At 36.0% G+C, this 27,849-nt stretch overlaps 1 protein-coding gene across 3 annotated transcripts; it reads right to left on the bottom strand.

Annotated features, from left to right (window-relative positions):
• Window positions 1-180: 180 nt before the first annotated feature.
• LOC110605196 (THO complex subunit 2) lies at window positions 181-26,653 on the bottom strand. Of its 3 annotated transcripts, none has more exons than XM_043952565.1 (32): window positions 26,198-26,653; window positions 25,993-26,118; window positions 25,780-25,821; window positions 24,510-24,569; window positions 24,290-24,352; window positions 22,832-22,912; window positions 21,850-21,921; window positions 21,733-21,780; window positions 21,570-21,638; window positions 21,324-21,457; window positions 20,282-20,357; window positions 19,915-20,108; window positions 19,044-19,124; window positions 18,576-18,786; window positions 18,200-18,436; window positions 18,025-18,105; window positions 17,789-17,908; window positions 17,633-17,692; window positions 16,645-16,844; window positions 12,185-12,281; window positions 11,980-12,108; window positions 8,097-8,200; window positions 6,795-6,975; window positions 6,350-6,531; window positions 5,596-6,202; window positions 5,413-5,517; window positions 4,511-4,666; window positions 4,350-4,430; window positions 3,683-4,141; window positions 1,700-2,857; window positions 831-1,153; window positions 181-522 (listed from the first exon to the last, which is right to left on the bottom strand). In XM_043952565.1, the coding sequence occupies exons 1-32, from the start codon at window positions 26,330-26,332 to the stop codon at window positions 453-455; spliced, it is 5,742 nt and encodes a 1,913-aa protein (XP_043808500.1). In that variant the 5' UTR covers window positions 26,333-26,653; the 3' UTR covers window positions 181-452. The 3 variants fall into 3 exon arrangements, with proteins under 3 accessions (XP_043808500.1, XP_021599267.1, XP_043808501.1); XM_021743575.2 differs by having other exon boundaries at window positions 16,717-16,844; XM_043952566.1 differs by lacking the exon at window positions 26,198-26,653 and having other exon boundaries at window positions 25,780-25,834; window positions 25,993-26,102.
• Window positions 26,654-27,849: the final 1,196 nt, after the last annotated feature.

The raw sequence follows: 27,849 nt of genomic DNA, 5'->3' as shown, positions 1-27,849 counted from the left end.
TGTTCAAAACAATTTTCGTTTTACCAACTCATTTGATTAAACATCGCTACGATAAATCCCCACAAACTTCAGCTGAACAGCAAAACAGTAACACTCGAGTCTCAAAACCCTTAAAAAAGAGCAAAATTACGATTCATTGAAAAATTTTCTCGCAATTTTTTCTTATTTACATTTGGTATAGAATTTCAAAGAGGAATACTTAATAAGATAAAACTATGCTACAGTCTACATTGCTCAGAATACAGAGTATATTGTACAGATGGTGTTGATCAATCTGGAGTTTTCCAATAAATGAACTCTGATACAAAAGCCACCAAAATCATGTGCTATAACAGCTAGTCTGGTACAGTTTTAACACTAAATATAAGTATCAATGGAAGGGGAACTCCCAAGTAATCACACACCCGTAATTGACTCACCCAATCAGGTTGTCTAGAGCTGTTTCCAGCACATCATTTCCTGTGCCTCCGCTTCTGCTCTGCTCTTTGCCTCTTGTCCTCGTCCCATTCTCTGTCATACATCCTATAACCGGATTAAGGCATAGCAATTTCTGGTAAATAATGATCAAGCTTTAAACCTACCTAAATATCATGATGAGCTGACAAACTTATAAAAAGATAAAGCATGCTACTATAACTCCTCTGCCATTTATAAGGCAATATTCCAATCCAGGTTATGACTAGCGTACATTAATATTTTTATTGGAAGATAGGCACCATAAGCACAGCACAGCCTAAAACATATTTTTAACAGAATATGCATGTGTATTCTCAAAACTGGTGCACAAGCAATAATCATGAATGTTTCTAAAGAATGGATTTTGAGGATACGGATCAGCATCACGGCGAGTCATCTTGTTGGCCGCTTCTTTACCATGAATCCTCATTGGAGGTTCCTCCAAATAGCCTGCACGCTGAATCATGGCTCCTTTTCTATCCCCTCTATCTCTTCCATCATACGATTGTGACATACCAATAGGAAGAGGTGGAGGTGGTGGGGCAGCTGGAGAATACTCGCCAGCTTCCCCTGATGATAGATGCTCTCTTTTAAGTTTTCGTCTCTTAGAGGCAGCACCAACATCCATTTCCTCCTTCAAAAGGGTCACTTTTTCTCTCTCCCTTTCCCTCTCTCTTTCTCTTTCCCTCTCCTCCACCTACACATACCAGTTCCAATATAAGCAGAAACCTTTAAATCTACCAAGTACAGTGAAACAAAAATCAAATCAATGGATTAATGACATCAAATGTTGCATCCCATTTATTACCAATCATTTATAAAAAAAATTTAAAAAAAAAACTGTTTTATATGTAACATTATAACACTAATGCATAGCAGCTGAGGGAAGAAACTGCCAATCTTATGAACTTTCTATCCTCAAGTTGACAAGAAAAAAGATCGAGAAATAAAGCCCAGAAATGATAAATGAAATAACTACCTTGCCCATGGATTGTTGCGTACTTTTAGGCAATTTGAGTCAAACATAAGAACAAACAAGGCACCATAAATATCAATATAACAATGCAATTCAATAATTCCAGTCAAATCAATTTAATTCAGCAGGCAATCAAACTACACTTGCCCCACCCCACAGTGCATGAGTCATGGTGGTTTTTTTTGTTGTTGGTGTGTTTCTATATTTTTTTTTTCATTTTGTGGGGGGGGGAGGGGACAGGGGAGGTAATCAACACCTATTGCATACCTTCAACGAGAGCCCCTCTCGCTCTTCTCGCTTTCTCTCTCGAAAATCATCCTCTCTCCTACGCTTTGCATCATCTTGTGAAACCAAAGAATTTTCTTCTGAGCGTCGCCTTTCTTTCTCCTCATGCCTTGGAGAAAGCCTCTGAGTATGCCTGGTAGTACCAAACCTTCTATCAGCATCTTCATCTCTTCTACTGGAATTAACAGATTGGGGAACCACATGGGGAGGCAAGGGTGGTGGAGGTGGCAAGTTTTGCCCATAAAATCTGTCGTCAATATGAGATTTTTCCATAGACGTATCACTGTACCGCAGCTTGCCACGATCATCCTTGCTTCGTTCATCTTTGGCTTTGTCAGAGGGCCTGTCAAAACTCCTATCAGCACCTCTCTCCTGCCCCCTTTCTACAGAATGCTCTCTTCCATATCTTTCCATTGACCTATCCCTTGATTTTTCCACTAGAACATCATCTCCACGGGACTTATCAGGACGCTCTGATCTTTCCCTATAGTCCCTGTCATATCTCTCATTGCCTTTGTCTTTTGACCTATCCATAAGTTTATCTGTGCTCCTATGCATATTTTGTTCATCAGTTCCTATCTTGTCAAGATCCACTAGTCGAGCATCTATAGACCTCTCTTTGTCAGAAATGCGAACTTCACCCTCTGAATCTCTCAATTCAATATCGCCTTTCCGGCGCTTGCTTAATCTGTCAGGATCTTCGGCAGGACTTGTTCTCTTCGGTAGCTTATCACTAGACTTTGATGACACAAAAGAACTATCATGCCTGGGAGAATGAACAAGTCGAGAAGTGGGCTTGTGACCATCAGTAACTTCAGTGGCATCATCTTTTACTGCAGATTTGGCAGCTCCACTATCTACCTTCAATTCACCACCATGACTATCAGAGGTTCTTGCAGATGACGTTGAACCTCTAGCTGATGCTGAAACTGAATTACCATTGGACGTGGCAGCAGAAGAAACATTAGTGACATGTCCAAGCCTTCCTTCTGACAAATGAGAAGGGATATCTTTGTCACCGGAGGAAGTGCCCAGAGTTCTACCCACTGCTTTTCCAGATTTGGAATCATCTTTTGCAAGATCTTGCTTAGGTGTTTTAATTGATGTTGCAGGCACCGACCGTTTTGCTGAAGCTTTCACCTGCCGGACAAACAAATAAATAAATTTAGTCAGAACTGTAGATCAAAGATAAGTTTATGCCACACAAATAAATAGAGAAATAATTCATGCAGAAACAGCCACCCAAAAAAATAAATGAGAATTGATCAATTTTTGTTTTTCTATCCAAACACAGAATCATCAACTACTATTTATAAAGATTAACAGAAGTACAAGAGAAACTAGGACTATTGTACGAAATTGGCTACATTCTACACCTCTTAAATATTCTTTCCAATAACAGACAGGTTGGACATAGTTTACATTAGGCCATTTATCCGATTTAACCAAGAAAGATCCAACAAAATTTAACTCATGGACCCATCTCTGGTAACACAGACTAGTCATTTTAGGTGAACTAATGCACTGGCATAACAATTGGATGTGAATCACATTTCCTTTTTATTTTAGCGACATGTTCTTTTAATATTTATTAAGTTGGGACCTCAATGACAAGTAGGCTTGCCTGTGTGACAGATGGTGACTCCATTGGAAAAGGGGGGAAAGGGGGGGGGGGGGGGAGGAAGGTCTTGATGTCTAATTATAAACGTCTCTGCCAGCTAAGAATATAAACAAGGCAATTAAAAGAGACAATTAATGATAGCAATAAACAGGTAATTAAAATAGCCACCCTTCCCTACATGCTTAACCTGTGAAAAGCCCTGTGCTGCAGTAATCATGATGAATAATTTTAAATCAAGATGGCTCTCAATTTCCATAATCTAATAGCAAGTGATGACACCAAAACAAAGTGAAATCAATAACAATTATCACTCTCATACACAACGAACACAATTCATAAAATACCTCAGACTCCATAGAGTTCTTTGAGGCAGCTCTTCCGGTGCTTTCATCCATTATTTTATTTGCTGATTCATCCATTTGCTTTTGATTCTCTGCTGATCTTGAGGTCCCCCCTATACCAGCAGAGGAAACAGACAACTGAACATCTGACCCATTCACCAGTGATCCACCTTTTACTTTTTGATGTCCTGGATCGGACTTCAAATGTGAGACACTATCACTCCTATCCAACCTCCCATCTGCCGGTTTTCCTCTAGATATGTGTTCTCTGGCGGAGTTCCCAGATTCTCCATGTTGGGTTACTGCAGCCACTGTTCTTCCTCCAGTAGATTCACCCTGAGAAACATTGACAGCAGAACTATTTTGTGCAGCTGCTAAGTTACTAGGCAAAGACTTTGAAGCTGCTGGAGGCTTTATGTCAAGGTATCCCATGCCAAATTCTTCATCTGTAACCCAAGAAGGCTGCATACAAGAAGTAAACATTAATTCATACGGTAAAAGGAATAAAGAATACTATTCTATAACCTGTTTGGGATTGTGTTTCCAACCTGCATTTTGGGAAAAACACCAATTTAGATGTTATTGGAAAAGGTATTTTTTGAAGTTAATTATATCAAATTTAACTTAAAACTAAATTTTAATGACGTCTAGTAACAATCACATAACCAACCTTTCTAGCAGCCAAAGCGGCAGCAACACCAGTTGCCAATACTTTAAGATCCTCTCTTTCGTCACTTTTGATCCTGGCTACCTATAAAGAAAATAGGAGTACACAGGTATAGAATTATACTAAGGTATTAAGAAAAGCTGACCATCCTAGATGTATCTTACCCGCTTTTCAAGGTTAATCCCACTCCTTTTGGTAACTGGGAAAACACCAGATATTTTTGTCAACAGAATAAGAGCATTTCGAATTTCCATATACTCGGTTGATTCCAAGCACTGAATCAACAATCGTGAGATTCTCTGACTCCATTTCCAGTGCACCTACCAACAAAACAGAAAACTAATAATGAAAATATACCCGGTAAGAGACAGGCAGAAGAAAAAATATGTAAAATTTGAGAGAAAACTTATTTTTAATGGAGGAGGCAAGAACAGGGGATGGCATCATTAAACTAGGCCAAAGGGGGAAACTAAAAGGAGAATATTTAAAATTTTGCTTTCAGAAAGAAAGGGAGGGACAGAATAAAGGTCGTGGACCTGGTGAATAACAATCCCTCTTTGGCAAAAAAAAAAAAACAAGAATAACAAACCCTTATTTAACATGCCAAAACAATACAACATGCTACTGCTCGCATTAAAAAATGTCTCTGATTAAACATGCCAAAAAATGCAACACTAATGGTCGCATTAAAAAATATTCAAGCTTCAACCTTGAACATTGTTCTTGTTCTGAAACCAGCACGACTGACAAGTGACAACAAACTATGACCTTAAGGCCCTCAGGATTTTTCAAGTGTATACTCCAATGAAAATCAACACAATACGCGAGTTTAATATTTTCAACAGAGATCCTTAACATTAAAAATTCAACCAATTTAGCACTTCTTGGAATATGGTAAAGAGAGATAAATAGTCCATCTTCAGAAGTTCACAAATTGGTGAGCTATACAAATACTTCCCAGGAAGATAAGTATCCAACAACATATAGTATATCCACACAACAATTAGATTCGTAAAATAGCTAATGGCTAAACAAATTTTATGCTTATAATTGCAACAGAACTGACCTTGATGAACTGGCCATATGTAACCCGTTGGCTGTTTGGAAATCTATAGTACACAGCAAATCCTGGCATGTTGCCACACTCACGTTCATATATTGATTCATCACTCTGCAGGTACATATTATGCATGTTGATTACAAGAAAAAAAGAAAAGAAAAAACAAGCTATAACGAGGTGCTCAAGTACCTTCCAGTAGTAAGCAATCTTTAACGTCTCATATAGAAACTTCCCAAGTCTTCCTGCTTCATATTCAGTGCAACAGCAAATCATAGGTTGCAATGTTTTGCATATCAGAACGTCAATATGGTTTACTGTGTTGAAAAACGGTGTCCCAAGGGAATGAAGAGTATGCACAAACATAGCACAATAGACGGCATCCGGCATGCTGAAAGTACAACGTGGGAAAATACAGCGCTGGAGAAACTCCATATTAATTTTCAGAGTGTCAGGGCAGGAACTCAACCATTTGTCTTTTTCACGAGACAGGCGTCTACGAACCGATGCAACATTTTCTTCATGCTTTTGAAGTTCGCTAGTCAAACGATCTAGAGATTCTTGAATCCTTTCCTTGTCTTTCTTCCTTTTCGTAATTGCTGAACTTGAATTATCAGAAATCTCTTCCAAAGCTTTAAGAGCAGCATGCTGCTTTGCAATTTCAGATTCATAGCGATTTCTAGGAACATAAAGATCATACAGTGTGAGCCCCCAAAAAGTTGCATAGAGATCAGGTGAGAGGCTATTCCAGGCTTTTGAAGGCAACATTGTTTTCACAGTTTCAAGAAGCTCCGACCACCTGCAAAGAATTCATACATAACCATTTGTCCCATTTGATCTCCAGTGCATATAGAGTGACTGCTATTGCATCTATTCCTCGGTAATAGTAAGCATATGAACAACTAACAACGCAAGAAAAATTAAAAGAAAGGGATTGAATTGTCACATTATAGGCTTTTGAGGAGATCCAAGATCCAAAATCACTTTGCCAGAATATTCTGCTTGCTCAGACTCCATATTTGTAGTTGTACTGTTCACAACTTCATTGTCATCCAAAGGCCAGAAAACATCAGAACTACCCTCACACTTGAAGAGCCTCATTACAGGGCGATATACTAAAAATGCAACCTACAATATACAGCAAAGCAACACTAACAACATTGAAGCACAGTGATAAATGCACCAAATTATAACCTAATAATAAATAAATGATAAGCAGCGGAAAGACCTTTCCAAATTTCAAATGATAAGTAAATTGAAAGGCAAAGCAGCAAAACTAGATGAAAAGGGGCAAATGTATACACACAAGCACACACACAGAAGACAGAGAAAGGCAGAGAGAGAGAGAGAGAGAGAGAGAGAGAGAGAGAGAGAGAGAGAGAGAGAAAGACCTCTGGATCAAGGTGGTAAAGGTGCACAAGATCATCAAGAGATGGAATCAACTGAGCATAAGCATTTGCGGGTATCACAGCGCTGCAAAGAAATTCCACGTACTGAAGAAGAGTTCCATGGCATCTATCAAATTGCTCACTAACCATTTTAATGTATGGCGCCTCTGCATTAATGACAACCCTGCAAGAGTGGATTTAATTAGGAACAATTTTTACAAACAAAAACCACAATCTTAAAAGCTCAGCACTAGAGAACAAGTGAGCATGCATCCATTTAACAATGACAAGCCAATGTTTGAACTTCAAATTTATAAACATGTAAAAGAAACGAGAAAATAGGGCCCCCAAAGAAAGTGGAGAACAGTAAAAAATGACATTCAAGACAAGGATTATAGGGCCAAATGAAAATCATTAATAATAACTCTTTTTCCTAATGTTATTTATGACAGTCCATTGGTGGATCATTGGATATGAAGACAGACCAGAAAGTTCGAAAAAACAAATAGGCACATCAATGCAGTAGTTCTTACAAAACAAAAACAAATGAGAACTGTTAAATTAACGAATCCCAAACACACTAGAGGAAAGTTCAAAAACAATCAAACCAAAGTTTCAATAGCATTTCCATGAACGAATATAAACGAAAAAAGTTGGATGTTCATGAGTATTTCGAGGTCACATAAATAAGTATTACTTCATGTTGCACTTCCACCTGATAAAAATAGAAGGAAAGTTCAGAGACAAATGTATGATTTTTTAATAACTAGCATATAATTCAATCAAGAAGTCGGTACAACTGCAGAAACAAAAGCTTGGCCCAAAATACTATGGCACAATAGAACATTTTGGTCTACTTTTATGTTAAAGGCCATTTGTCTATAGTCATTTGGGAATTACAGATGAAATAGACTGATAGGCTCTGTTAAAACCATTATAGCCATACAATAGATATACTGTTTTCTCTGGTAAAACTAGTTTTTAAAGTTCACAGTGACAACTATTACTGTTTGGCCACAAGACCACCCATATGGCAACACCTCCTCCACAATACAATGTAAAACCTCGAACAATATAGTGAAGGCTTATCCACACCATAGCAAGCCATGAAACCCATCACAGCTTACAATCAACAATGCTAAGTGTTAAATTTGGGCCAGGCCTAACTCACCCCAAAAGTTAGCTCAAGAGGGAGGAGTGCCTATAGCCCATATAAGGGGCACATTACCCCTTTCCACAACCGATGTGGGATTCAACACTAAGCATAAAGTGCTACAATGCATATGATAAAGCAGTAAAGCTTACACAGAGCGATGTTGAGCAATAAGTAACAAAAGAGGGATTGCCAACTTTGGTTCATCCTTCGGAAGCAAAGAGTCCCGTAGCCTGTTGGTAGACTTTATCAAAGCCTGCAAAGAGAGATCATCAATTTGGAACTAGTCAAACACCATATGAGTTGATATTTCAATTCTTCAAATTGGTCCATTGTAAAAGAGCAAAAAGGATTGGCACTAAAAAACAAAATATTTCTTCACAGCAGCCATAACCACAGCTAGTAATGGCCACCTGTATATAGGTTCAAAAGTTCAATAACAGTGAGAAAGAAATTTTAAAAAAAAAAAATCATGAGTGAGGTATCCGCAGAAATCTAGCACCAAAGGCTGCAAAAGCTTAGTCTAATCAAGACCATCAGATAAATATTTAAATAAATTAAAGGCACATGTAAGGTAAACCAAATCCAACACACTACAATGCTTTGGCACCATATAACATATATCATGGTAAAAAGCAACCCTTGAATATGCAACATCATAGTTACTCTGGCTGTTCCCTAAACATAACCATGTCATGTAAAGAAGATTGGACATGAGTGAGACTTTGCAACTTCATATCGGCAGAAATATCAAAGAAAATGCAAAAAGAGAGAGAGGAAGAGAAGGGAACTACTGTGATCTAATCAATTAGTCCATTCTCATTCCTTCTACTTCTAACTTATCACACTTTCAGTGTTGGGGCATTTGATTGATACTCTATGTTGGACGTAACCAAACCATTTTCTCTCTCATTTTAATCCCCATGTGTGCTACATGACTCTCTAACATATGTATTCATTCCTAATTTTAAACATTATCTTGTTACCAAAACTCTATCTTAACATCTGCATTTCTACAACACTCATGGTACATTGTACCTTACATGCCAACATTCACTCTCATACAAACATACACAACCTAATCACATTTCAATAGAACTTACATTTCCCTTTCTTAAGGATCGAATATAAGACCCGTCACACTCCTCCATTTTATCCATAATTTTTTATCCTACAAGTTACATCCTCATATATTACTCCACACTTCTGGATGACATAACCTAAATACTTGAATTAATTGAATTGTGGCATCAAAACTCCGTACATACAAACCTCACCTTCATCAATTCACAAGAGCTGAACTTGTCGTTTCTTCTTAGTCCAAAACCCTTACTCTCAAGACTCATTCACTCACAACTTCTTTGACTCTTACTAATTTCATCCACTAAGACAAAACCATCAGCAAATAACATGCACCATGCAATATTGCCTTGGATATGACTAGTTAGTTGATTCAGGTAAATAGGTATATACCCAAACACAATCCCTATTTTAAACCCACTACTATACGGAACTCATCAGTATCACCTCCCACCTCGCTTAATACTTGCAATTACCCCCTCGTACTTGTCGTAATCCTTAATGGAATTTATGTATTTGAGATGGATGTTAGATGTCTTTCTTCTCCAGCACCCACCAAAGAACTCTCATCAGTACTAGATGATATTACCTTTCTAGGTTGATGAATACTACATAGAGATCATTCTTCCTCTCCTTACAGATTTCTCCTGATCTTCTTAACAGAAAAATAGGTTGTGTTCTACATCTACCAAGAATAAAGCCAAACTGGTTCCTTGATATCTTACTAGCATCTCTAATTTTGCATTGGATCACTCTTTCCCATAGTCCCAGACTCATCAATTCAACACCACAGTAGTTTCTAACTGCGGACATCTCCTTTGCTTTAAATATAGGAACCAAGGTTCTCTTCCTCCATTTAGTCCCCAAGGTTTGTCAAACACAAAAGTTAGTCACATAGTTATCTAATTTGCTGCCTCCTCTCTGCTCCTTTGAACAACAATCTGGGGCATGCACCCCACCACACAGTACTCCACCGTTCCAAAATACTTGGTTTCATGTCCTGCTCGCTAAAATAAGGTTTCTAAACAAACAAGCGGCAGCAATGCAAGAAAGGATCCATGCATAAATGAAGCCTTGTGATGGCTTTTTTCTTCTCTCTATTTTATGGGGTGCATGTGGAAAAATGTGAAATTAGAAATCAAGACTAGAGACTTTCTTTTTCATTTCTATTTTAATGGTATAGCTGGCAGTGAAATGTCTTGAAAAAATGCAACAAATATTTTTAAATAATTTCTTAATAAAAATATTAGAATTAAAATTGTATTTTTTCTTCTTTTTTTTTTTTTTTTGGGGGGGGGGGGGGGGGGGAGGGGGTCAATAATATATTTTATTATTGCCAAAGCACAAAGAATCACAAATGTACAAAGATAGCAATGTTTAACAAAACAAAACCAGCGACCAGTGCTCTATACAAAGAATGCACAGCCAACCATCTAAATTCACCTACTCCAATCAACATTGCAATTGTTACGTGCATTCACCATCAGTGTCAGCTTCACATTCAGCACAACCTGCTGTACAGCTTGCATTCAGCAGCAACTTGATGGAAGATTACCTGGTTTCAAGCCTACCAGATGTAATACACAGCAGTAACAAAGGACACCCCAGCAGCAAAGGACACCCCAGCAGCAAGGACACATTTTCCCCCAGCTCTTCTACTGAAACAGCTCACCTCCCTCCTCTACCTGATGCCTGGTCTGCTAGTACCACACACTTATATAGATATCACCTCACACTCTACTAGATAAAGAGCATTCGAAAAACAGATGCTCAACAGTTTCTTCACAGCTATTACACAATACTATTCAACACATTCCATTTATGCAACCTCACCTTTGTTGCTAATCCATCCATGACTAGGGATGTAAACGGGTAGGGTACCCGTGAAAATTAAACTACCCGAACCCGATTTATATTAGTAATATCCGAACCCGTTCCGAACCCGATTAAAAATTAATTTAAATTATCCGAATCCGTCCCAAACCCGATTATTATTATTCGAATAAAACCCGAACCCGTTTAATCTTATATATTTTAATTAATAATTTATATAAAAAATATTTTTCATTAATAATTTTCATTTAAAAAATTTAATATTTCTAAAGAATATTTAAATTTAAATTTTTAAATAAAAATATATAAAAAAAATTTATAAATATTATTGTAAAATATATTTTTTATATTAAATTAATTATTTATATAAACGGGTTCGGATAGTGGGTACCCTGTACATAAAACCCGAATCCGATCCGAACCCGCAACGGGTATTATTTTTAAAATCCGAACCCGTCCCAAATCCGATTATAACTATCCAAATCCGTTCTATTAGGGTTCGGTCGGATCGGGTACCCGAAAATACCCGATCTGTTGCCATCCCTATCCATGACTGCCAACCAACCAATAAACCCATGTCTGGGTATCACACTCTTTCCCAGACCACTCTCCACCAACTTACCTTTATATTAGGAACTCTCAGCATCTCCCAAGCACTAGAAACAGAATATTCACCAGCTCTTGTAAGACTCCACTTAATGCAGTCCTATTGGTCTTCCCTTACTCTATACTGCTTTACTTCATTCCATGCAGCCTCAGTCACCGAGTCCATATGATCAGGCAGCCTCCACTGCCCATTTCTCCACACATCACAAGCCTTCTTTGGCACATCAGTGTCTCCAATCTGGATACCAGGAAACCTACCGACAATACTTTTTCCACTCAACCAAGGATCAAACCAGAAAGAGAACTCTAAGTCAACCATATTTTTTATCATATCATTCAGTAGTTTCAACTGCCAAAATCACATCTTCAACAATCAAACAGATTATACAGGTGCAATAATCAAGGTTCAATTCCAGATATTAAGCATTAAAACTTTCAACTGTGCCTCTACTGAATGAAACAACTGAGTCACTGCATAAATATAAGTTGGTGGAAGAATAGATGATGCATAATGACCTTGTTATTCCGTGTTACACCAAAAGAAGTAGCCTGATACCGGAGAGTCTCACTCCCTGCCATTGCATCCAACTGTTCCTCTGTTAGGTTCTCTGTGTACTGAACGTTAGCCATTTGTTGGATGAGCTCCTGATTAAACATAGAACTTCAGCTATTAATCACCAGCCTTTTTCTTTAGTTAGAACTTACAAATCGCACATAATACCTGCAGAAGAACAAGCTCAATACCCTGACCCTTCTTAAGCTGGTTCACAAGATACTGGAAAAGACCTCTCAATTCCATAGATGGATACTTCTTGCACCTGGAACCAGAAAAAATCATCTTCACAAAATTCTGCACAAGTAATTAATACAAGTGATGCTATCATTTAGAAAATAAAAGGCACACTTTTCTAACTCGATCTTTCACATAAAATGCAACACAAAATATGGAAACACCAAACTTCCATACATGGCTTCAAAAAGTAAAGACATCAATGCACTATACAACCATAAGAAGCCTCTTAGCCTGATGTGCACAAGATATGATTATAGTGAGACTAAATTCAGAAGAAGAATTTCATCAGTAGCCAACAAAAAATAGCCCAAACTACAAAAATTCTCACATCAAGTCAACTCCGCACAGAGAAACTATGACTAGGATTCTAGGAATAAATACCAAAGCTATTTGCATATTATGAATTATCAATAATGCGTCATTAAGAATAGGTGTTGCACTTGCTTCCTAATTGGGAGGAAGTTACACTTTTTACTAAAACCTAGAACCTAAAAAGAGACTTTCAATCACTGCAAAGCTAAAGTTCATACTGGATCAAAATTACAGATGACAATATGAAGATAGAAGTAAAGTTGAGCTTTATTTACTCACAATATTAACAAGTCCAACAAAGTTTAGGTCCTACCATACAAGGATATTCAAACAAAGCATGAAAATGCACTACACAGATTTTATTTTGTCTATTAATTTAATTAGCCCATAGATGTACGAGGCATACACAGTACATAAGAGATGGAAGCAAAAAACATAACAGGAAATGAAATGATACATCTGTTATGCATATATACGCCGAGATGCAGGGTGATCAGACATTAAAAACCCATCCAGATTGCTGATCTAAAGGGAAGGTAGAAAATCATAGTCAACACATTACAAAACAGGAAATAGGCACTCCATGTCGATCCAACAAAATAATAAGTATGTCATTGAAATCCCCACTACTCAACCACATTCTTCTATCCTCATCTGGAGCTAACAGCTGTAATCTCATGGTCACCAAAGTCTCAACTGAATCCATCTCATGAATTGAATATTCCTGCATAGAATGGGACCAAACAAATGCCTCCCTCGCTGATATTCACAAAAGACAAAAGACCCACTAACTGCCAGGCTAAAGATGTGCGAATTTCTCTTCCTAAGCTGTTGAATCAAAAGGTTGCCCGTTATCAGGTTTGATCCAGGATCCCTTAGACCATCCTTCTGGATATCCTTCAATGGCCAACAACCATAACGAACACAATTGGCATAACAATATCAGGCATACTAGTCATCACATATCCACCTTACAATGCTTCAGTGGTCAACTGTGCACAGAATTAAGCCCACAACAATATTTTGATACACTTAATGCTTCATGGTAAAAGAACTGGACGTCTGTGACTGAAGAGAATATATGCCAGAATGGAGGGAAAAAAGGAGAAACCAAAGACATTTATTCATCAACAAATTAATTTTGAATGACACCAGCCTGGCAAATACATATATTAAATTCTTAACACCAAAGTAACAGACATTTGGACATTATATACGGATTTGCATGCATACCCATATATGGATATGCCTTTTAAAATGGATGAGACAGATCATGCAATGAAAGCAAATACCATTAACCAAGAAAAATAATGGAAAAGGATAATTACAAGGAGACCAAGAGAGTAGACAAAGTTGCAAAAGATTGGCAGGCCAAATGCCAGTGTCAGCGACTTTTACATGGGAAAATTAAAGTATATATGTTCTGATACAGGAAAGGAAAAAACCATGAAAGGAGGAGAAGGAAGAAGATAGGGAGTGGGGCTTGGAGGAAAAGTCAGCTGATTTCAAATGAGTGCAGAATCAAATTTGCACTTACTCATGGTAAGCCAAGTTATCTAACATCAGAAATGTGCATACCACTGATGAAGTGAAACACGACTATAGATCATCACCAGAGCTCAAAAGGGTAGATCAGTGCAATGATGCCTGCCATGACATGTATTTCTTCTACTCCAACTTTACCTCTTACCTTGCTCACAAAAGTCAAAAAAACCAGTTACATTGCAATAGCAGCAACCACCTCCACACATGATCTCAATTCAGAATGAAGCCTCAGCGACAAATAAGTTCAGATTGCTACAACTTCATTGTTCTGTTTGGTACAAATTAGCTGCAATCTGAGTGATACTAAATCACTTTTAACTTCTTCAATCCATAACATCTTTAGTCAACCCCCTCCCTTCCCCTGTCTGACTACTTGAACCCACTACCTGCACACCAAAGTTTCCGTACATGAAAATAATACACATGCCATCCCAATAAATCTTCCAACACATATTCAATGTGCATGGCAGGGGTTTTCATGGACTTCATCCCATCATTCTCCTAATTTCAGTCATCAATCTTGATAGCATCTTTACCTAAGCTCATTATCCAATCATGTTACTTCCAGCTGTTCTCTGAGGAATGACATAGGCCCATTTTCATAATAAGTCGCTAATAATAATAACTAAACAACCTAGTTGGTAAAACCAATAAAGAAAATTTAATGACCAGTTATGTCTATCACACAGAAACCACATGCACAATAATGTAGCAGTTGGCATAAAAATTCCAAATAATTTAGCGAATGAGCTCGACCCGAAAAAAAAAAAAAAAAGAAAGAAAAATATGCAACACATATACTACTTCCCAATCAAGTAATTTTGAATAAGAATATAACAATATCAGACATCATTTCCTATAATTTACATGTGTTCAACGCTGAAGACCCTGCTCACTATGTACAAGGCATGAAAATTAACACCAAAGAAGTATTATTAAAAAAAGAGGAAGAAGAAGAAGAAGAAAGAGAGAGAGAAAATAAAAAATGAAATATAGAAACACAAACCAAACTTTTATGGACTCCATGAAAAACTAGCCAATGAATGTACAACTGAACAGCCTGGCAACCATGAGAGCTTTGACATTATTTCCGAGTGTTGTGTCCATGGAATTTGATCTATTTCTACAGATTGCACGCTATGTATCACATTGCACAATGGCTACCCAGAGAATTCCATTTGTGAGGAACCCACTGTACCTTGATGTACCCAAAAGCCACCACCAAAACAAGATAATGCAGCTACAACCCAAATGGAGTGCTTCACAAACTCCTATTTTATTCAGAAAATATCTCAGGAAAGAACAGCACCCATCTGCAGGACGTCTTGAGGCAAAATTATATGTAAAGCCAAAAATACCAGGAAATACACTAACTGAAAGAAAAGCCATGATGAAAGGATGCTGACAAGAATCTACCAAACCCACAACCAAAATGCCTTCTAGTTTCAACCTTCCACCTAAATCTAAGCTCTTCAGATAGCCAACAAATTAAGGCATCAATATCATCGCATTACATGTCACCTGAAGAGTAACATCAAATGACAAAGCTCCACAGCTCCACTTTGAACATCAAATAAAAATTCCCATCCAATTGGTTTGATTCAAGTTAAACACGCTTCTCCACAACTCTTTACAATACCATGTAAATGGCACCTATTGCAAGGCACAGCATAATAGTTTTCCATAAACACCCTCTTTTGATCAGATATCATCTTCCATCTAAGCAGTTCATAATCATCAGCCTCATCTAAGCATACTAAGAAGTTCCCATAAATCCCCATGTTCCATTATGACAAACTTGGAAACGGAAAAAACAGTAGCGCCTACAAGAAGTTCCATAACAGAATCCTTCCTAAGCACATCAGCCTACTTCTGATTTCCAAAGTATCTTTCACCTAGGTTGACATGCTCACCGGATCTTACTCCATTAAAGTGTCTTCCACATCTTTAAACATAGTACATATGAAACTTGAAAAAAGAATAGCAACACTCAGAAGATATTCCTGACCAGCCCTCCCCATCAGGTATCATTTTCCATCCATTTGATTTTGTGTTACAAAATTCCACACAGTTTCTGAGGCTGAAGCCTATTCAATTGTCAAGCCAAGAAGTTGAAACTAAGCCAAGCAAATCAGGACTCAGAAAAACCAGCAAAATCCCACAACACCTCAGCTCCAGTCATCCGTCTTTTGCCGAGTTAAATCTGCAACCCGGAAACTGAAGTAAAGCATCCCCAAGAAATATCTAAAATTCTTGATAGAATCAAATTAATACTCAAGGTGACTCCATACGTTGGATATCAATGCTTACAAGACTCAAACTAACCAGAAGTCACTAATGGACAGATGTAAGTCTAGAAGGCGGTAGGGGAACACCAGAACACATGCATGCAGAAGAGTGGCTATGTAAAAGACCATCAGAATCATTAGTCCTGACCACTCATATTATTGAGAATATTGACCTACTAATCATGGGACAAACAACGGTATATCACTATAGGTAGCATCAAAAGCCCAAATAACTTATCATACCAACATGCCGGTGCAGAAAGGAAAAACAGGATAAGCAATGCAGAGTCCTGCAAATGAGGAAAGTAGACATACAGGTGACCCCAAAATGATGCCAGTGATTGAAGCCAGTCTGACAAATTAAGGCCATCATCTTTTAGTTTATCACGACCTCCTTGTGCCAAGCGCTCAATTACGACATATTCCAAGATATCATACTCAAGCTGTACAGAAAAATCATGCAATTAGTAACTTGCAACAAAACAATCGAATCTGGAGACAGAAATTAAAACAAAAAAATACAAGAGAAAGGAAGCCAACAATAATAGAAGAGCTTCTGCAATCACTAAGATACTACCAAACAACCCACAAGTCACAATGAACCCATAATCTAATTACACCGTGCAACTCAAAGCAAATAGCAACATCACTACATGATGACATTCATGAGCCAGCAAGCATGCTAGCAACTATATTTGAGACCAAATTTAGCTATATGCTCATTGAAACAGCTTCTCCAATAATTAAATATTGTGTCTTAAAAGAAACACCACTGCTTATCACATGTATGTGTATGTGTATGTGTCTGGGACTCTGGGTGGATGACCAGTGCCATCTATACAAGTGTCAATATTTTAACTCTCAAGACTCAACTTCAGAAACCAGAAGGAACAAAAGCACATGGGCACATTAAAGATAGAAGAGGAAGTCTAAAAAGGTGGGAACCAGAATCCATTATCAAACATTCCAACTTCCCTGTTATCTGGTTAACAAGTTCAACTGCCTCAACTCACTATAGCTACAAAGAAATCCAATGACTCTATAAAATTAGATATTTTTATGCCAGAAATGACATCAACTTTAGCCAACTGGAAATTCATGGGAAATTAAGAGATATTAGAACCAGAAAAACACTTATAAACAGCACTAACTGATTTCATAATGTAGTAAAAATTCCAAATGTTGCTCAAGAAGAAGAAAAACATTAGGAATTGAAAAAGAAAATGCTCACCTGTGTCAAATACTTGAAAGCATCCACAACAGGGGTGATCATATCCCGATATGCCTCAATCTGCAGACAAATTCCCAAAAAAATAAAAATCCCCTACGCCATGAAATCCAAAACTGTCAAAAGAAAAACATACTATCATTGCATCGCATGCAACACCTGGTGAACAATTGTACGAAGGACAGTCATTGGATTAGCATGAGCTAGTTTTGCAACCATACGGCCTAGCTGCTTCAGATTTTCCTTCGCAAGCCTCTTTAAAATCCTCCTAGTGTCCAACTGCAAAATAAATAATGTCATCTATCAAAGTCAAGCAATACAATGAGTAGGATATGACAGAGTTAATGCACCAAGCTTGCAACAAAGAACAACGAAGAGAGATGTATATTACATACCTTAGCTGTTTGTCTTGCAGCTAAAACCATTGGATTCCGTTCATCATCCTTCTCCCATTCACCATATAAACGATAGCGCGCCTGGACAAACAATATTCATCCACCAAAAATTGCTAACCAAACCTCTAAATCACTACAATTAGAACATATCATACAATACTGGTACAAGACCAACCTCATATGGAAGGAGATTCATCACTTCCCAAATCTCCTGTCCAACAGCTGGATTTGCCGGTATCAACTGCAGAGAAGGAAGTAGGCAAGTCCCCAACGTTTCCTCTACCCTCAACCTAGCTTCCCTCAGGTGGGGACGGGGGTTTCCTGTAATAACAAGTTCACCGTTCGTAGCTCCATCACTGCTGCTTACAAGCTCAAGTGCAGACAAATAATAACCTCTCAACACTCTACATATCTGTTCATGAATAAACCAGATATATTCAATTCTTGAGAATCATGAAAAATTTTTAAAATAAAATGAAAAAAATGAATGGAACAATTATGTCAAAATTAAGTGTATTTAATGAATATAAAGAAAATATGTAGTTATATACCTTCTGCAGCAATATTGTATCACGGTAAAGATATGGTCCAGTGATTGCAAGCATCTGAAAAAGCTCTTTGGGAAGATCAATGAATGACCTATGGCCAAGAGAACTACTTGTGTCCATAGAGTCAATACCAGCTCCTGAAGGAGTCCCAAAATTTTGCAGATGTGATTGACGAATGATATCATAAGCTGCTGAGATTGACTTTTCTATAAGCCTGAAAATAAGCACGACAGTGTTATAAAAACAGTTAATGCACAAATCCTATAACAGAGCCAATAATGGGCTAAAAAAGAATTGAAGTCCAGAAAATTTCTCAGATTAATTATAGAACGAAGTCCATTCACGAATCAAATTTCTCAGAAAAAAAAAAGGTGAGATGCTGATCTTAGTGTGCATTAACTAATCAAGCATGCTCATGCTGTCATGCAGATGTGACCATAGTCCATTAAGTGTATATAACATTCAATTTACCTAAACAACGCATTGCATATTTGAACATGTGCCACTGGATTTAGCGGAGCGAGACGATCAAACAATATGTGAGCATGATACCTGAGAAAAGTGATGTCATGTAAAGCACAAAAATAAGTAGGGCAATAAGTTCATGCATAAGGGAAAATTTTTAAATATAAAAATTAAAAATTAAAATAAAGAAGCAAGGACATCCTATTCCAGCATTCCTTGGGGGCAAAAGGTATACAATTATGAACAGAAAACTCATAAACACTATGGAGCTATGATATTAAATGAATCATAAGTGAATTGCCAAAGGAAAAATTAGAAAACAGAACAACCAATGACTATCAATCAATAAATTAATTTAGCCTTTTGATAAAAAGGACATCTCACAATGTGCAAATAAGAATTGAGCAAAAGCATATATAGCTTTACAGAAATATGCTTCAACAAAAATTAAACAGAGACTCGATTTACAAAGAATGAGCAACTGGCGTAGAACAAATTTAATAAGAGAACATGTTATATAAATTCGTGATCACCATCCTAAACCGATTAAACCATCCTCGCACAAATTGGACATCATAAAGGTTATAAAAATCTTCTAAAGTAGAAACAAATGGTGACAAAAGAAATGCAAGAAACAGAAAGGTGGATAATAATATTTAATCAGAACCTCCTTAACTAATCACTCAAATTGATCCAACTTAAATGCACAAACCTTATCGAAATAATAAGTCTTAAAAATAACAACAACAATAATAATTAATGTGGAGAAGAAAACAGAAACTAAGTGCATCTCCACACAATGATCAAAAACCACAAACAAAAGCAACAGAGATTTTCTTAGCCATTCCCATCGTAAGAGCTTTAACATTGAACCCACCAGTCATCCACTAGGAGAAAACCAGTAAGCAACCCCAGAGTTTGACTACTTTCAAGCTCTGAGGACCTTTCAGCAACAGCCTCATTTTCCATGTCAAAAGCAGCAAAAAGATCAATTGTCACATCTCCTTGTTTCTCATCATCCATGAGGTCCTTTCCGGTAGCAGCTAAATTTATTTTTCCAATTTTGTTAGCCTGCAGAAATGTAATAGGAAAACCAACACAAGCTAAACCTATAAGCATAACACAGAAAATAAGCACTCCTGATAACCAGGAAAAGAAAAGCTCATCTTATGAACATATAAACAGAACTAAGATATCAAGGGCAACAAATAATTATAGCAAGTATATTATTATAGGAATATCACCTCATCCAGTCGCTTGGATGAAACAGCATTATAATGCTCAAAAGCCTCATCATCCCTAGGAAGTAGATGAGCATATCTGCCACACCAGAGATATGAAATTATCAGGATAAACAAAAGCTAAGAGCTGGGGGACTCAAGTAAATAATTATGTATATATACTTCTTCAAGATGAAGATATTGCCACAACCCCCTTAGTTGTACCAATACCCAGAGACTATCATAAGCATTAACTTTATTGACAAAAGATTCTCATTTCTACCTTGTACCTTTAAACCCTAAATCAGGATTCTCCTTTCACATTACAAGACTGCCATCTCCTCCTATGTGGCTATCTCATGTTATTCTAGCAATAACAAACATCAATCATATCAATCAGGTCAATCACAGACTGAGTTTTCCGCTTTAAGGGTTTTCAATAAGTTATTCCCTGGTACCTAACTAAATTCCAGAGTTTTACTATACTAGTATACTGACGATTAATTTTCATCTGTTTATCAATCTGTTATTTAGATAAGGAGACATTATCCCCCTAGTTGTACTTAGTTCACCATGACATCCTCACCAACACCTAGTAGCAAGTAATAGCCACATCACTTTACAAATTAGTATCAGATGGTAACATACATGAACATTTTGTCTAGAAAAGACAATATTCTATAGAAGTCCCTGGACTTAAAATTATAAGATAACAGCAATAGCGATTTAGCAAATATAAAAAATGTTATTTATCATTGCAAGAAAAAAATATCTAGTCACCATATGAAAATGATTTCTAATTGAAAATTTGGTGATTATGCAGGATATTATAACAGATATCATACATATGAATTCTTAATTACAACCACAACAAATTATGATTTCACAACTTCGATCTGGCATTCTGGCCTAATCTAAATGTTCACATCATGAAGCTTCCAGCTCAGTTAAGCATGGCTAACAACACTAAGTTCTTTACAACATTGAATGAAATCAATAAACAAGGAGTTGAAGCAGGCAACCTAACCAATAAAAAGAAGACAAAAAGCTTGAGAAGACCACTCACATGCTATCAAGATCAATGAAATCTTCCTTCACCAACAAAGCAGTGAGCTTATAGAGCCCAGATGGTACAGGACTATTTACTTCCATTCGCTGATAATATTGAAACTTAAAACCAAGAATCTGTGATGCATGTGACTGAAATTAAAAAAAAAAAAAAAAGATAAAAAGATAAAAAAAATTAGAAAAGTGGTTTGTTATGGCTTCAATATAAACCAACATAGATGCTAATGTCTATAATATAGCACACCTTAGGAAAGATAGGGATCAACTCCAAGAAGATAGTGTTGTCAGGCTGAAGTTCAAAACACTCTAAAACCTGATTGTTAAAGCAATGCAACAAGCAATTAACCTTGGATCATCAAACTCAGACTACTACTACTACTACTACTTAACAAGTAAAGCCAACTTACGATATCAAAGACACGGTTTGGGTCCAGATCAAAATGCCCAATTAACGACTGCAGAGATTGCACTAATCAGAAAAGAGCAAAAGAAATAAGATACAACAATAAAGCTTAACCCAGAACCTTAATGATGCCTATCGTTGCAGCTGATGCATTTTCAGTTGTATCGTCATAAACTCGACAAAGAAGGGTAACCTGAAGAGAAATTATTTCTGTTGGTTACATGCATTTTTAACTTAGTAAAATTATATTGAGAATCATAGTAAAAAAAGTTCCAGATATACATATACACGCACACATACCCCTAATAAACAACCTATATTATCTTAAGAATGGAATAATAAAATTGACTATAGCATCACAGCATTAAAATGAAAATTAGTGATACTTAACATATAGCAACATGTTACTTCCACTTCAGGAAAGAAATAAAAATCAACCTCTTGCACCATCAGGTATGGTCAGCAATCTAATAAGTAATGTCAGGTACCAAAAGATAAAAGCAAATATGCTTATAGACAAAGATTGGAGGGGTGGGAAGGGAGAGAGAGGGAGAGATTTCTACCTAGAAATCCCCATATAGCAGGAAAGATAATAGTAAAGGAAAAAGTTGAGTCCACAATTTAGGTATCCTTGTTAAAGTCCTACACCAGGCAGAATGGAAGAAAAAGATCCCAATAGCCTGCCCAACAAGGCTAGGATTAAGGTTCAGTCAAGTTTTTGAATATCATTTAAATCACCTGAAGTTTGCCAGAATAAATTAGAAAACTTGGTCAAATATATAAAGCATCTTTTCCAAAACATTTTGTGTTATTATTTTCTAAATTTATAATAACATGTAGGCTGTGCTGTATGTCAGGTCAGCAAACTTTAGCAGACAAAGATTTATTTGCATTATTTATGGCTAAAATCAGAAGAAGGTAAGCTTCTGACTCAGAAGCACCCAATATCTATATGGGGAAAGGGAAAATCAGATAACCTCCAACTAGAAAGCAAATTCAAGTCAGATGTTGAAAGATAAGCACACACATTAAAATAAACCTATGATAAGGTGACCAAGTAACTTGAAAAATATTCAAATAGAATAACAAAAAATTTATCATACCAGTTTGGCATAGCCCTCACTTTCTTCTCGAAGAAGGTTAAATTTTGTTTGCTGATAAAGAAGACGAGTGTTTACTCTAACCTGAAACCAAAACGAAAGAATATCAAATTATCAATTGCACGTTATCCAATTTGATAGTACAGCCATATACAATATATCAATGAGTGTATCATCAAGCCCCATAACAAAACTCTGTGTTATATCAGCGCTGCATATGTCACTTTAACTAACACCTCCAGCACCTGTAGAACCAGGTTCTCTCATTAAAGACTATGCATTCAATTTACACTGAGTTACAGAATCACCAGAGAACATTAACTTGGTTACAATATAATCGTTACAGTACAAACCCATTAAAGAGAAAGCTTTAGCACCAACGAGCTGAACATGAAACAATATCAAGCTATAAAGTTCGTATGCTCAGGAACTTATATATATCAAGACTTGAATTTCCTCAGTGCCACACTATCCAGTACACTCACTCTAAACCAGCCTCGTAGAACTTTACAAAGACTTCAAATAACAACCTAAAGCCGATGATCTAAATTAACTAGAGACACTAGCCAAAGAATTAGAACCTCTCAAGGATGGTTGTGCTCAATCTACCGAGAAAGTGTCAATTCACCTAGTGCTTTATTCTAAAGTTCCTCCATTTCTTATTATCAAGAATGCAATATGTTGTACTTACCAAGGCATTTGATTCACAAATCACCACTTACTTTTTGGTATCACTTGTACGCGACGCCTTGGTATAAGATCCATCAAAGTAACCAGTTAAAATTTTTATTGATGATAGAAGATTACTAGGGATGCATCCTTTGAATCACAAGGGCATTGAAGCAATCTTACTACTATAGTCTTAAATAAAAGATGGTTAAAGTCTTTTTTTTTTCAAATATACAGTCTTCCAATAACATGAAATTTTCTACATTCACTCTTTTTCGTCAAAACCAATCAAGCATTCTTCAACATATCACACAGGATCCAGTTAATTTTTTGAAAGCACAACTTCAGGAGATAATGCACTTTAATAGGGGAAAAATCCATGACAAATGAACATTATTGATAATTCTTCATGAAATGATACTTTGACAAAATATATATATATATATATGGGCATGTTTATTCTAACACAATATTCAATTTTTATGCATCCAGGAATTTGGGATCACACTCCTCAAATTCCACATTCATATTCCTTCTTGGGGGAACCTAGGATTCTTGGAAGTTGGAATGTGATAATTTCAGGTAATTACAGATTACCATACAACCAAACACAGTAATCTCAATTTCCCCCTATACTGTGACCACCTTAGTCAACCATCAAAAATAAATAGGGGTAACAATTAAATAAATAATACAAGAGGAAGGAGTTTTAAACTTTTGAAATTAGCAAATGAATCCTAGTTAGAATAACACTCAAAGTTAACATTAGATATAAATCTGAAATCAAAATACCTCTTTGCCCTTCAAATCCTGAGCCTTTATCTTTATCATTTCAGCCTCCCACAGAAATTCCTCCTACAAAGTGAGAAAGGTTCATTGTAAACATTCTATATTACTATCTGTGTCAGCATAACGGCAGAGTACCAAGCATATAAAGATGAAGACAGCAAACAAGCATATCCAGAACCCCAAGTCTCAACAGCAAAATTCCCTAGAAAAAAATAGTACTCACCTCACAACGCTCTTGGAAAAGTCTTAATGGGACCAACGTAGATTCCACCAGCCACTTTGCCTATAAATAAGGAAAGGGGGCTCAATTTTAAACAATATCCACACAGTAATATTCATGTGGAAACAACTTCACAGTGAACCACAAATAATATACGGCGGCGACATAAAATCGTACCCAATTGCCATTATGAAACAAGCTGTGAGTGAACATTTTTTTCCAAAAAGATGCATGCCATGTTGACAATGATTTAGAAAGATTATAAGAACAAGAAATGTCAAGTTGACACTCAAATAATAAGACTATGAAAAACTAGTACCACCGCCATCCAAGTGACCCAGCTTCACAGCGGTAAATATATAGAAAAAAGTGAGGAGTACTGAGGTTTCGTCTATTAAAGAACATGATGCAAATAATAAATAGATTCAATTTAGAGGATATATATGTAAATTAACAAACGTCAACAGAAACTAAGGTCAGCAACATAGTTGTCAAATCGAGAATCAAAATCCTCTTTTTAATTGAGAATCGAGAATCGAATTGTAAGATTGCTACATAAATTTTAATTTCAAAACATGTACTAAATATAAAATCAAAGAGAACCTAATGACTATGTTCCGACCAAACTCAAAGTATTAAACAAGCAAGTTAAAATTTGAGAACAAAAATAACTAAACTACCTAGCCATTAGATTTCATTTCCATATCCATATTCATTATCATTTCCCCTTCTTTTTTTTCTTAATTGGCAATTTGCTGCACTCCTTTTTGTGAATTGATGAACCATCAACTCCTAACGATTCTCATGATTTACCTTTGATTCATGTGATTCTTGTCCGACTCTTTGCTACATTCAATTAGCCCATCAGATTTGTATCGTTAAGCTAATGATTCGATATGATTTATATTGCGAATAAGATTCCAATAACACTGGTCAGCATCATTGCAGCCCATACAACCCCCAAAAAAAAAGAGATCGGAGGGAAGGAACTAAACCTGAATTCACTACAGATTTTAAAGAAAACATTGAAATTGATGAAACTGGTATATTCACAGAATAACTTCCCAGCAATCCATATTTTAGAAATACTATATTTAGTAGGCTTCTAAACAATAGATGTTACATTCTTGCAATTGTAATCATCATACCTTGAAGAGCCAATCCTTCATCAAATCAAATAATATTCCTACTTTATGACACAAGCAATAGCATGCAGCATGAGACAAACATAAATCTGCGGAACTCGAGGCTTTATTTTAAGTTAAATACTAACCAACTTTATGAGACGAACACGGTACTCTCCAGGCATTGTGAGCTGCAAAATCAGTCTAACACATAAATGGAATATAAAAACATGTCTCAACATCTTAATTTAAAGAAAAGTTACTACCTTGTTAATCCACAGAAAAGCCACCTAGACACACTATCCAATAACTGTAGTGTTCTACGATAATCAACAAATTAACGTTTAAAATTAAGAACTCACATCCTGAGCCATCTGGGTAATTATATCGGCAAAATTCGAGGCCAGTTCTTCACCAGACACTCTATCCGAAAACTCTACAGAATCTAGTGCCACTTTGCACTTCTGAAACGGCAATTCGCCCCTCACCTAATCAATTTCACAAACAAACGGAACGTCAAAAAAAAAAAACAAACAGACATGCACATATATTTCAAGAGGTATCTACCATGGTCCAGCATAGCTCGTAAAGGAAGCGGAGTATAGGCACGGGGTTAGGGACGCGAAAGTTTTGGTTTCCGCTTTTCCATTCTTTCATATATTCTTCTGTAACATACATACAGTTCATGGGAGGGATGGACATTCTATCCTAGATAACAAAATTGAGAATTTGCAAACCCTAGAGATTGCGTAAAGAAACTAGAAAAAAAAATTGGTTTTGAGGAGATAAAGGTTTAGAAATGATATGAAGGGAATGAGAATGCTGTAATCAGACGGAAGTTCATGCCCGCTAATGGATGGGAACTGATTGGGATTAGGGTTTGCAGAAGATGGGGCATGGATGTCCGGAACGATGCTACCCGTAGGGTTCAAGACGGAGGAGGAAGGTGTCTCTCTCTCTCTCACTCTCTTCTCTTGTTTAGTTCTCTTGCGCGGTGGTTTCTTTTTGGACCCTCGAGGACAGTCTCGAGTCGGGCTGGCCCGATCACTAACTTGGAGAAGGAAAATAATTTTTTTAATCAGAATTATGACATACGACCCCAATAACTAAATCAGTATTCAATTCAAAATAAAAATAATTAATTGAATATAATTAATTTAAATTTTTAATTTAATTTTTAAAAAATTAATAAAATTAAATCAAACTAATTAATAATAATAATAATATATTATTTTTTATAATATAAAATAATTAAATTATAATTAAAATTAAAATACTTTAATTAAATTTTAAAACATAAAAAATAAAAAATTCATTAAAAAATTTAACCGATTAAATCAAATAAAATCAAATTGATTCTATTTAAAATGATTTTTTTAAAATTGATTTGATTTAATTTTATAAATATTAAAATTTTAATTTTTAATTTATTCGATTTGATTTAATTTTTTAAATTAATCAAAATAAATATTTAATATATTAAAAGAATTAACAATTAATTTAATAAAAATTATTTGAATATTTAATTGAATATTTAAACTATTAAAAGGATTACCAAATTAATTTGATAAAATATATGAATATTTAATCGAATGATTTAAGAAGTATATAATTAGTCTGATAATAATTTTCTTTTTATAAATAAAAAAAGTTTATTTTAATTTTGAAAAATAAAAATTATTTTTATAAATAATTATTACTAGACAAATTATTTATATTTAATTTAATAAATAATTATTTAAAGTAAAGTAATTTAAAATAAAAACAATCATTGGGAATTGCATTTAAAAAATATAAATATAAAATATATATTCCACCAAGTGAGCGTTGATCATATTAATATTAGCGCGCAGTATGCGGTTTAAATAAAAAATGAAAATTTATAATTTAGTCTCTAAGTATTATCATTATTAACAAGTTAGTTCCTGTATTTTTAAAAACCTATTAAAACGTCCTTATCTTTTCTCTCCGTCAACGAAATAACCATTCCGTCTATTTTTACCGTTAAAAATATAATAAAAAACCAAATTACCCCCCTTCTTTTCCTCCTCCTCCTCCTCCTTCTTCTTTTTCTATCTTCATCAATTCTTCCTCCTTCTTCTGCTTCTACTTCTTCTGCTTCAGCTTCTTCTCCTTCTGCTTCTTCTTCTGCTTCTGCTTCTGCTTCTGCTTCTGTTTCTTCTACTTCTACTTCTACTTCTTCTTCTTCTTCTTCTTCT

Source organism: Manihot esculenta, chromosome 17 (genome assembly GCF_001659605.2).
Source record: "Manihot esculenta cultivar AM560-2 chromosome 17, M.esculenta_v8, whole genome shotgun sequence".
Classification (NCBI taxonomy): domain Eukaryota; kingdom Viridiplantae; phylum Streptophyta; class Magnoliopsida; order Malpighiales; family Euphorbiaceae; genus Manihot; species Manihot esculenta.
Note: the sequence above shows the minus strand (reverse complement) of the source record. Positions and strands in the feature narration are given on the sequence as shown.